Source organism: Rhamphochromis sp. 'chilingali' (genome assembly GCF_963969265.1).
Source record: "Rhamphochromis sp. 'chilingali' genome assembly, chromosome: 11".
Classification (NCBI taxonomy): Eukaryota; Metazoa; Chordata; class Actinopteri; order Cichliformes; family Cichlidae; genus Rhamphochromis; species Rhamphochromis sp. 'chilingali'.
Window position 1 is genome coordinate 498,534 of NC_137938.1, and position 12,091 is coordinate 510,624.

General features: G+C 46.1%; 1 protein-coding gene across 3 annotated transcripts in view; it reads left to right on the plus strand.

Moving 5' to 3' along the window:
- cep162 (centrosomal protein 162) overlaps positions 1-12,091 on the plus strand; it is a 44,322-nt gene that overhangs the window by 27,529 nt on the left and 4,702 nt on the right. For all 3 annotated transcript variants that reach the window (XM_080895905.1, XM_080895903.1, XM_080895904.1), the window contains exons 19-23: positions 903-1,066; positions 7,911-8,012; positions 8,092-8,325; positions 10,963-11,160; positions 11,343-11,610. In XM_080895905.1, coding sequence (XP_080752031.1) covers positions 903-1,066; positions 7,911-8,012; positions 8,092-8,325; positions 10,963-11,160; positions 11,343-11,610 — 966 coding nt within the window. The remainder of the gene's footprint in view (positions 1-902; positions 1,067-7,910; positions 8,013-8,091; positions 8,326-10,962; positions 11,161-11,342; positions 11,611-12,091) is intronic.

The window sequence follows — 12,091 nt, forward strand, 5'->3', positions numbered from 1 at the left end:
CCTCTGACCTTTAGTTCTTTCCACTGACTTTAACCTGGATATGGGTCAGGTGACTGGCTGGGCGAGACACTTTCTTTCTTTCTCTGAAGCCAGTCAGTAGTTTCCTTTCTGTACATCTACTGTCATTTCTTCGCTATCAGGAATGTCTCGGCACATTTTTCCCTTCATCCTGAAGTGTGCCAGTGTCACATGCTGAAACACCCAGGCCTTGGTGGTGCATACCTGTTGGCATGGTGTTTATTATGCATGCAACGAGTGGAACTATGGTCTCATCTGACCAGACTATGTTCGCCCAGTATTTCAAAGGCTTGTTTGATTGTTTTTCAGCAAAATTTAAATGTTTCATTTTGCTTTTTCTTCAGTAATGAACAGTATTGTGCATACAGGCCGTGTTTTCATTGTGTTGTTTGAAACAATTGCAGGATTCCTGGTCTTTCTGTAGCTCTCCACAAGTGGCCCCTGGCTCTGCGATAATTCTGTTCACTGCTCTGTGGGGAGAACCGGCCATGACCGGGCGCTGGCCACTGGAACCTTCAGGATTTTAGAAATTCTTCTGTAACCAATCAGGATGTTTTACAACAATAGGACTGTGACGGTCTTGAGCTAGATTATTTGTTTTTACCCATCATGAGATGTTTCTTGATGGTCCCATCTGGCCTATAAAAAGGCAGGATTGCTTTCTAAGTACTTGTCTGTGTCACTCCTCATTCTTACACACAACTTAATCTGTGGACATTTATGTTTGATTTCTTGTAATGTGGGAATTAAGCTGGTGAAGCTTTCATGTCAGTAGCACCTTTAGAAATATACTTACTTAGGAAACTGGTGACATGTTCAATACTTATTGTACCTGCTGTGTATATGTGAGTAAGAACTGAGTGCGTTTCTCCTGAACGTGTTAGGAAATCAGACCTTTGAGATGCGTGTATTAGAGGACAGGCACCAGGAGGAAGTGACAGCCCTTAAGAAAAAACTGCAGTGGTTTGCTGAGAAGCAGGAGATGCTGGACAGAGATGCTGGCAGGCTGAAGGCTGCTACAGCTGAGATACACCAGCTCAGAGAACAGGTGATGCTCCGCTCTCACACGATGGTTACAGACTGATTTGTTTTGTACCCTCAATCTGCATGAATCCTCTGTCTGTGCTAACTACTTTTTATTTTAAATGATACTTGCAAAGAAAAGCGTCTGGACTTCTTTGAGTTGCTTGAAGACGTTTCACCTCTCATCCAAGAAGCTTCTTCAGTTCTAAGGTCAAATGGTGGAGAGTCCCAGATTTAAACCTAGTGGGAGTTTCCCCCCACAGAGGGACAAAAGGACCCCCTGATGATCATCTACCTAATCCAAGGTGTGAAACTGGGTGTGGGTCCCAATTAGCCAGAGTTTCGGGTGTGTTCATTGTGAAACCTGGCCCCACCTTATCATGTGATTTCCTGAGGTCAGATGGCCCAGGATGTGAGTGGGCGTTAAGGCGTCTGGGGAGGAACTCAGAACTGGATTATAGATGGCAGAGAGTTGGTGTCGTAAGCCCCGCCTCTGTTCAAAGATGGTCGCTCACAGTGGACATAGATGCTTCTTTCACTCCTCTTTCAAACCATCTGTCCTCTGCCCAAAATGTGAACATTGGCATCCTCGAAAGAGTGACCTTTGACCTTTAGATGCAGATGGACTGCTGAGTCTTGTCCTGTGGAGGTGGCTCTTCTGTGTTGTGCCATGCGCTTGTGAAGTGGCTGTTTGGTCTCTCCAATGTAGAGGTCTGAGCATTCCTCGCTGCACTGTACAGCATACACCACATTGTTAAGTTTGTGTTTTGGCATTTTGTCTTTCGGGTGAACCAGTTTTTGTCTGAGCGTGTTGCTGGGTCTGAAATACACTGGGATGTCATGCTTGGAGAAAACTCTCCTGAGTTTCTCTGATACACCGGCTACATAGGGGATGACAATGTTGTTGCGTCTGTCCTTCTTATCCTCCCTCACTGGTGTCTGGTCTTCTTTTCTGTGCCTCTTTGCTGACTTTATAAAAGCCCTCAGACACTGTGCAAACGAGCTGGCCCCAGTGTTTTCTGGCATTTTCAACTCCTCACTGCAGGCATGTCATGTGCCTGCCTGCTTCAAGTCCTCCACCATAATCCCTGTCCCCAAGAAACCTAGGATCACTGGACTAAATGACTACAGACCCGTGGCTCTGACATCTGTGGTCATGAAGTCTTTTGAGCGCCTGGTTCTCTCCCATCTCAGGACCCTCACGGTCCCCCTCCTGGACCCCCTGCAGTTTGCATACAGAGCCAACAGGTCTGTAGACGACGCCATCAACATGGCCCTACACTTCATCCTGCAGCATCTGGACTCCCCAGGAACCTACGCCAGGATCCTGTTTGTGGACTTCAGCTCTGCCTTCAACACCATCCTTCCAGACCATCTCCGAGACAAGCTTTCCCAGATGAATGTGCCTGATCCCATCTGCCGGTGGATCACTGACTTCCTGACGGACAGGAAGCAGCACGTGAGGCTGGGAAAGAATGTCTCGGACTCCCGGACCATCAGCACCGGCTCCCCTCAGGGCTGTGTTCTTTCTCCTCTGCTCTTCTCCCTGTACACCAACTGCTGCACCTCCACCCACCAGTCTGTCAAGCTAATCAAGTTTGCAGATGACACCACCGTTATCGGACTCATCTCGGACGGGGACGAGTCTGCCTACAGGAGGGAGGTTGAACGTCTGGTGTCCTGGTGCAGCCACAACAACCTGGTGCTGAATGCCCAGAAGACAGTGGAGATTATTGTGGACTTCAGGAAGCACACAGCTCCACTCCCCCCCATCATCCTGACTGATACCCCCATCACCTCTGTGGACTCATTCCGCTTCCTGGGTACCACCATCACTCAGGACCTGAAGTGGGAGCCCACCATCACCTCCGTCATTAAGAAAGCCCAGCAGAGGATGTACTTCCTGAGGCAGCTGAAGAAATTCAACCTGCCAGCACGGACGATGATGCAATTCTACACTGCAATCATCGAGTCCATCCTCACCTCCTCCATCACCGTGTGGTACGCTGGAGCCACTATCAGGGACAAACAGAGACTGCAGCGTGTTGTGCGCTCTGCTGAGAAGGTGATTGGCTGCAGACTCCCATCTCTGCAGGACCTGTACACCTCCAGGACACTGCGGCGTGCAGCTCAGTCACAGCTGACCCTTCTCACCCTGGACACAGTCTGTTTGACCTGCTCCCCTCAGGCAGGAGGCTCCGGTCCATTCGCACCAGAACCTCTCGCCATAAGAACAGTTTCTTCCCCTCTGCTGTTGGACACATGAACAATAACCATATGACTGTTCCCACCACTAACACATGACCCTACGCTGTGTCACTGCATCATTCCATGTTTGGCACTGATCACCACCTGCACTCATGTATATATCATGTATATATCTATCTAGTTAGCACTTTTAACTCTTATTCTTATTTTTATTTTCATGTCTATTTAAGCGTAATTTATAACAGTATGTTTGCACTGAAGCACCGCAGCAATTTCCTAATGTTGTAAACCCGCTCAACATTTGGCAATAAAACCCTTTCTGATGTGTGTGTTCCTTCTTTTTCCCTTCATGCTTAGAGGGAACATGTTCTGCGCGGTGGTGTAGGGTCCTGATTACTCCAAGTTTGTGTTCCAGAGGGTGATGGGAGTCAAAGAGGAGGTACTGGTCCGTGTGTGTGGGCTTCCGGTAAACTTCGATGTTGAGGTTGCCGTTCTCTTCAATGTGCACAGCGCAGTCCAGGAAAGGCAAACAGTTGTCCTTTGTGTCTTCCCTGGTGAACTTGATGTTTTTATCCACAGCGTTAATGTGCGCAGTGAAGGAATCCACTTCTTGTGTCTTGATGTTGACCCAGGTGTCGTCCACATATCTGTACCAGTGGCTGGGTACTCTTCCTTTGAAAGAGCCAAGAGCCTTCCTTTCCACTTCCTCCATGTAAAGGTTGCTACAATAGGTGACACGGGGGAGCCCATGGCACAGCCATGTTTTTGTCTGTAAAAGCCTTCGTTGTACTTGAAATATGTAGTGGTGAGGCAGAGGTCTAACAGTGTGCAGATCTGATCGGGTGTGAAGTTGGTCCTGTCCTCCAAGGAGCTGTCTTCTTGTAGTCGTTTTCTGACAGTCTCCACGGCCTCCGTGGTGGGTATGCAGGTGAAGAGAGAGACTACATCAAAGGACACCATGGTTTCATCTGGATCCAGGGTAAGTTTCTGGACCTTGTCGGTGAAGTCGGTGGAGTTCTTGATGTGGTGTGGGGTGTTCCCCACGAGAGGCGCAAGGATGGTAGCAAGGTGTTTAGCAATGTTGTAAGTGGCTGAGTTTATGCTACTGACTATGGGTCTGAGTGGGACAGCTTCCTTGTGGATCTTAGGAAGTCCGTAAATGCAGGGTATGGCATCCCCTGGGTAAAGGCGGTGATATGTAAGGCAGTCAATGATTTTGTCCTTTTCAAGGTCCTGAAGGCAAGCTATAACTTTCTTTTTGTAGCTGCTTGTGGGGTCTCGCTTTAGGGCTTCGTAGGTATTGTTGTCACTGAGGAGAGTAGTGATCTTTGTATGGTAATCTGTAGTGTTTAGGACCACGGTGCATCTTCCCTTATCAGCTGGTAAAACAGTGATGTTGTGGTCTTTGCTCAGGGAAGCGACGGCCTTCTTTTCCTGTATTGTGAGGTTGGATGGAGGGACTTTGGCACTGGAGAGGGTGGCTGAGACTTTCATCCTGATTTGCTCTGCTTCTGTCTGTGATAATTTATTAATCCGTATGGCGGTTTCTGTGGCTGAGATGAGGTCCACTGTGGGCAACTGTTGCGGAGAAATGGCAAAATTGAGTCCTTTGACTCAATTTTGAGTCAAAATGACCTAGATGACTGAGAACCTTCACAGACATATTTAAATGATACTCTGACTTCAGTGAACTTCCCTCATGCAAGTCATTGTTGTTAGTTTAATTCAGTTATTCTTCCTGTGCCGTTCGGCACTGTAGCATCAGAGTTATCGTCTGAAGGCCAAGAAAGAGGCCCAACAGGCAACGTGGATCATTACGGCTTTGTCATACTGGTCCACTTGATTGATCTTTATTTTTACTTTTAAGTTATTACAATGAGAACAGACATGACCGGGGGATAGGAACGGGAAAGGCGTAGACAAGGGAAGTTCAAGAAAATCAGAGGGACAGAAGGAAAAGACCACAAAAGTCAGCTGGATCACCTGCTGGAAGAAAAGTCAAGAAACCAAAAGAGAACAACACAGTAGGCAGACCACAGCAGCAACCTGTAACAGTAACTAACAAATACTGAATGTTAATGAGCAGCATGCACGACCGACAACGCTCAATATGTTTAGAGGCAGCAGCCAAGGTGTCCGTGAACACTTTGTATAGAAATTGACAGAGATAGAGATTGACAGACCACGTGACTTTCGTGCATTGCATTGTGGGTACGAGTGGCAACAACATCAAAACACTGCATCAAGCGCATCAAGCATTTCCAGCACCGGCAATCATTAATTCTGCGGTTTTAATCCCTACTTGCATTTTATGTTTACGAGTTGCAGTTCTGTACAAAACGACGGTGAACACGGCAGCTCTGTACGAAGACAGACGTGGCGAAGAGGCAAAAAAAGGACGAGGAAAAAATCAAAGGAGTGAAAGGGTCAGACCCACACGAGCATACAGAGTGGAGTAAGGACGTTAGCATGCTGCACAACTTTCATCACGCACATATTTATTATTATATGGTCCTAAGTGTGAGTGCACACACTCACAACATGTTTAGTAACTTCAGATCCTGCAACAAGCCCAGCTCCAGTTTACTTTGGTGATTTGGACTATTCCATCTCACAGCTGTTGTTACAGGCCAACGCATCTATTTGTTGTTTCAGGTTGTAGTGTTACACAACATTTTCAGATCTAATAGAAATAAAATGAGTGTTTCGTAATTCATTCAATTATTGTTTTTATTTATAACTGGCATTATTGTTTCGCTCTATTATAGAATCTTACAGGAAAGAGGCAAAATTGTAAAAAAAAAAATCCATCGTGCTTTATTAGCTGCTTCGGTGAAAAACTAATCAACAATGCAACAAAAAAAAAAAAACATTACAAAACAACATACTGGAAAAGTTATTCATCAATTGATTGCTTCAATACAACACTTGGGCACATATATGCGGGACGTTTCGATCTCGCTCTCTCTCTTAACCGATCAAATCGGGCTGTGGTAGCAGCTTTAAACTCGGTCTGACCCAGGCTGATAGAGGGGCCCAGTCTGGATCACATTCCTGCATTTTGTAGGCTGGTTTTCCTACAAAACACAAACATTAGCCCGCAAAGCCACAGTGAACAAAGCAGCATAGCAACGAATTCAATTCAAATTAAGACTTATTTGTAACCTACATCAACAATTACAACAGCAGACTGACCTTCGTGTAAATGCTTGGAGCAGACTAACCTGTGAGTGTTCTGGGACGTTATATTTGGTCTTTGAATGGCTGCAATCCAGGCCATCCGTCGGCTCTTTGTTACTTCGGAAACATGGCTCGAACAATTTCTGTTCAACGATGGAATCCGATAAAAACGATCTCTTTACCCGTCGGCTTCCCGTGGCTGTCATGCGACCGGCTATTGCAGTTAATAATACAACAGCTTCGTACACTGGTACCGCTTGCCACTCTTACCCAGAATCCTTTGCAGTTTTACCACGGAAATGACGTCACATTTTCAATCTCTATTCAAAAGGTTTCTCCATGTAACGATCTGATAGTGGGTGTGGCGAGTCATAGCCCCGCCCACCAGGACATAAAGCAGGCTAATTCAATGACTGTAACATAACCTTCTAACATGTGACTCAGTGTTTGTACCTGAAATAGATGGTGTAGTCGAGCCATCTAAGAGTCTGTTTTAGCATGTGTGTGGTACAGTTTTCATTAAATACTCTAAACAACTAATTTAAACAGGACTTATAATAGAAACAAAACATTCAATCACACCATTTATAATTAATGAGGTCAGTGTTTAGTCTTAGAGACGGTTTCCTTTGTTGATCAGAACTTTATTTGTCTTTGTTGTTGTTGTACCTTTTTTAGATATACAACTTGAATAATTCATCATTCCCATTTAAGGCAGGCTGGTGGTTGTACTCTCCCAGTCAGACCATGTGACCAGGCTGTGATGGTTTTGCCACAAACCATCGTTTTTTTTTCCTGCTGTCACAGAGCACCTCCCACAGGGGATTGTGTGATTGTTGGTTTCAGTCTAACATTCAGTTCTTTATGTTACAGCAAAATGTGCCTCAAGGAAACTATTGTTTTGATTTGAAAAAATGGTAAATGGCCTGTATTTGTATAGCGCTTTTCTCGTCCCTAAGGACCCCAAAGCGCTTTACATATCCAGTCATCCAGCCATTCACACACACATTCACACACTGGTGATGGCAGCTACATTGTAGCCACAGCCACCCTGGGGCGCACTGACAGAGGCGAGGCTGCCGGACACTGGCGCCACCGGGCCCTCTGACCACCACCAGCAGGCAACGGGTGAAGTGTCTTGGCCAAGGACACAACGACCGAGACTGTCGGAGCCGGGGCTCGAACCGGCAACCTTCCGATTACAAGACGAACTCCCAACTCTTGAGCCACGATCGCCCCACTAAAACTAAAATTGATTTAAATTGTGTTAATTTTGAGGAACGTGCCTATCTTTCCTGGCTCTGGAAACATTGCTCTAGAGCAGCGGTCCCCAACCCCCGGGCCTCGGGGTCCGGGGGTTGGGGACCGGTCCGTGACTCGTTTGGTACCGGGCCGCGAGAGTTCTTTTGTGGTGCTTTACAGTGACAACAGTGAAAGCTTTAGGAATGAGGATGGGAAGTAACAGGCCGTCTCCATTTCAGGTAGAAAAACTGAAACAGGAAGTGGGCAAAAGAAACAGCTGGCAGAGAAAGGCGAGAGACAAATTTGTGGACTCGAAGAGGATGAAGGACTTGGAGCGACAGGTTTGGCACACGGGCATACACTAACAATTCATTTCTCCTTCCTTCTTCTACAACTTCATATCACTTGTGTTTTCACCAGGTGAAGGAGCTGGAACAAATACTCAGGAGCAGAAACCCAAATTCGCTGCCTGCTTTGATTTATGCTGCAGCCACATCTGCCAGCCACGAGGACGCTGGCAAAATGTCCTCTTCCAGCCGGATCACTGCTCTGCTGGAGCGAAGGATCCAACGTCTGGAGGCCGAGCTGGAGAATCACGATGAGGAAGCCAAACGCAGCCTCCAGGTTATGGAGCAGCAGTTTCACAGAGTCAAGGTACAGCTAACATCAGTCCACAGGCTTGTCGATGTAACGACCTGCCAGCACTCAGCCTGGAAGTAACAGCTGGGTGACTGTGAAGAGGACCCTAAACAGAAAGCCCCCGTCACACCACCGACCTGTTCACCCCCTTCCAGCTTGGGTTCAGGGGTCAAACACTCTCAGCTTTTAAGATTGGGCTTAAAACTTTGATAAAGCGTATAGTCAGGGCTGGATCAGGTGACCCTGCATCCAGCCTCGGCTGCTGGGGGCGTGTTTATACCTTTTACAGCTGTCTGCTAGTGTGGGGTTTTGTCCTTTTTAAATGACAAAAAATATGTTAATCACATCTTAATACCAAAGAAATAGGGCAGCCACCGTCTCTTGCTGGTCATCAGTAGAAGTCACTGAATCCACACTTTGTGATCACCACGTCTCCTCCTGCTTGGTGTGCTAGAAAAGCAAAGCAGAGCGACAAACAGACAAAAGCTTCATAGAGAACTGAAGCCCAAAGAGGAAGCCGTGTGACATAATAAGTTCAGTTTCAGTCAGTCAATGAGCTTCTTAACCGCACAGCTGTGAGACTAAACAGTAAAACCTTTATTTTTCTCCTTCACATGTCTGACTTACAGCAGATCAGTGAGGAAACGTGTGTCTGTGCTGAACCAACACTTTTAAATGTTCTTGCTGTGGAAGTACCGTATTTCCCGGACTACAAAGCGCACCTGAATATTAGCCGCACAAGCTAAAATCAGGGGAAAATCCTGTTTTGTACATACATTAGCCGCACCTGACCAAAAGCCGCAGGTGTTTCAATTTTGACTCATCATATGTAAGAGAATATGCACAAAGGGAATTGTCAGGAAAGAGACGGCTGTTTGGAGACATCACTTTTATTAATATTTTGAAAAACAAGTTATGGGTACATATTTGCACATGTGCTGTGCTTCATAAATGAGTAACAAATGTAGTACATAACAATAACCTACAGCACACCAGAAAAATAGATCCGGCCTACCTTTCAGGCTCAGGTGCAGTGACACGGCTTTAACAAGAAGAAAAGTCAGTCATTCACCATCTTTCTCTTCTTCCTGCCACTGAAACCACCAAAGTCCTCTTCTCCAGTGTCGGAAACGAACAGGCTCAGGATGGCTTCGTCATCCACTCTTCTTCTCTCCTTCGTTGTCACTTTCAAAACCAAAGAAATCCTCGTTGTCAGTGTCAGAGTCGAACACCCTCAGAAGGGCCGTGGCGGTGTCCTCCTCTCCATCATGCAGCAGTCCAGCCCTTCAAAATCCGTTGGTGATCGTGGATGTTTTCACACTTTTCCACGCTGTCAGATTCCACCGGTGGAGTTGAGCATAACTTGCTTTTCGCAAGTTTATCGCCGCTGGTCATCCACGCCTCCCGCTGAACCCGTAGCGCTACTTTGAAGTTTGTTTTTCGCGCTACTTGTACGGCACTATGTTGCCTGGCGGACGGACATGTGACCAACATACCACTCTTGAACCCCGATCCTTCCGCCAGGCAACGTAGTGCCGTACAACAGCGGAACAAACAAAACAAATCTTACGATATGACAAAAATCACGGACAATCCATAGAAAAGAAGCACCTGACTAAAAGCCGCAGGGTTCAAAGCTTGTGCAAAAAGTAGCGGCTTATAGCCCGACAATTACGGTAGTTTGATTCATCACAGTGAAGAATCACGTTTCAGACGTCTGCTTATAGTAGAGACTCCGTGTGTTTTATAGAAGTCTGTGTCAGAACCATTATTTTCTGTGGTTTGTATCATTTAATGATGAAATGATCATTAAAAACATCAGATGAGGGAACACATGAACCAGTTCCTCTTGTAGCGCCTCGTAGCACTTAAAGCTCTTTACACAGCTCGTCTCAGTCACCTGTCCACAAGCTCAGTCACAGTGCTGTGGAGCAGCCAGGGGTTGAAGCACCATTAGCAGATAACTCAAGAGATGAGGCAGAGTGAATACATTATAATATTTTTCTGATTCAACTCCAGTTTCACTGTAGTAAAATCCCTCAGCAGCTGTGTGACAGCACTATGAGTCACTTACAGCACTGGCCATTTTGATTTCTGTGGAAAAACTGACGGACAGAAAGGTTTTATTTCAGTTTGGACTCTTGTCATGGACATGGACATATTCATTAGTGTTTTCAGAGCATTGTTTCATAAAGGACTGCAGCCTCTCTACTGTGGAGGATCTGAGTCTGTAGGCGTCGGCCTGCTTAGTCACACCCACGAGCCTGTCAGCTGCTGACTGGCTCAGTTTCCAGCTGTACCTGTTAACTGGTTTGTGTATCACTCACTGTTTATACGTAAAGTAGAAAGTGTGAAGCACATGTGGCTTGTTTCACACAGGGATCAGTAACAGTGTTCTTTGGTCGGTAGCTGCTTTTGATTTGTTGCTTCTTTGCTTGCAGTCACTGATGTACTGCGCTTGGTCCTGTATTATTAATTCCTCTTCATTAAGGACTGTTTTATATATAACTTGTCACAGTTATTTAATCAAATTAGACACATTATAAAATCAAATACATTTTAAATCATGCTCACAAACTGAGTCTTAAAAACAAACAACCTGCAACAGTGTAGCAGATTTTTGTTGAATGCCACTATGTGTCTGCTCTGCAGCTCCGCTACGAGCAGCAGATCTGTGAGCTGGAGCAGCAGCTGCAGCGTAAGCAGCAGCTTGAAGCAGCAGCTGGGTCCCAGTCACCAGTAGTCCAGGCTCTGGAGGAAGAGCTGTACCGTGTGAAGCAGAGCCACAAACAGAAGGAGAAATCTCTGCATGAGCAGATCGAGTCTCTCCAGCAGCAGCTTAAACAGAAGGTCAGTACAAGTCTTACTAAAAGCAAAGAGCTATTTTCTTAGCTGCCTCCAGATGCTAGAGCAGGCAGCCTTTGCTCTGAAACCTTGGAATAATGGATGAAGTAGGATAATGGAGGAGTTGATAACACAAAATAAACTTGTACTCGATTATACAATACTGAGGAGAGCCCTTCGTTCTACAGGCCCTGCTGAGTCCCGGCCGGCACCAGCGCCAAGCCGAGGCAGCATTTGGTGTGCGGCTTGAGCGGCTGAATCAAGAGCTCGCTAAAAAGACACGGACCATTCAGGAACTGAAGAAGGAACGGAGGAACATGCCGTCTGCCCCCAACACACCAGCAGAAAGACGATCCACTGAGAGCAAACTCCAACAACCAGGTCTCCTCACTGCAGGAGGAGAAACATTCCCAGCTGCTCCGTGTGAGAAGACCTATCAGCCCACCGTATTCACAGGTGGGAATGCACTTTTTTAAAGTAAGTAATACACAAAAGGGACTAAAGATCACCTGATGCAATCAAAATATTTTGTGGTCACACTGTTTAATTCACTTTGATTTTATTTATTCAATTCCAAATCCCAACAAGATTCGCCTCATCGGGGACGAGAGCAAGGAGACGAGACTAAAGTCGTGCTGTGGAAGAGAGCCAAAGATTAATAACAACTCATAATTCAATGCAGAGTGCTGTATAAGTACATAGTGCGTGAAGGGGGCAATTTATGGTGTGCGTGTGTGTGTGTGACTGTTATTTGTCGAGCGATCCTTGAAAGTGGTTTACACACAAGTGTTGTTTACATATTCTAGACTTGCATCAGAAGGAAGAACATGCCCACATCGATCCCAGTGTGAACACTAACAGCAGGGATATAGAAGCGTCTATAAGCAGGGCTGTGGTTTTCCAGATTTAAAAAATGCAGCTAGCTGGAGGCACTAGA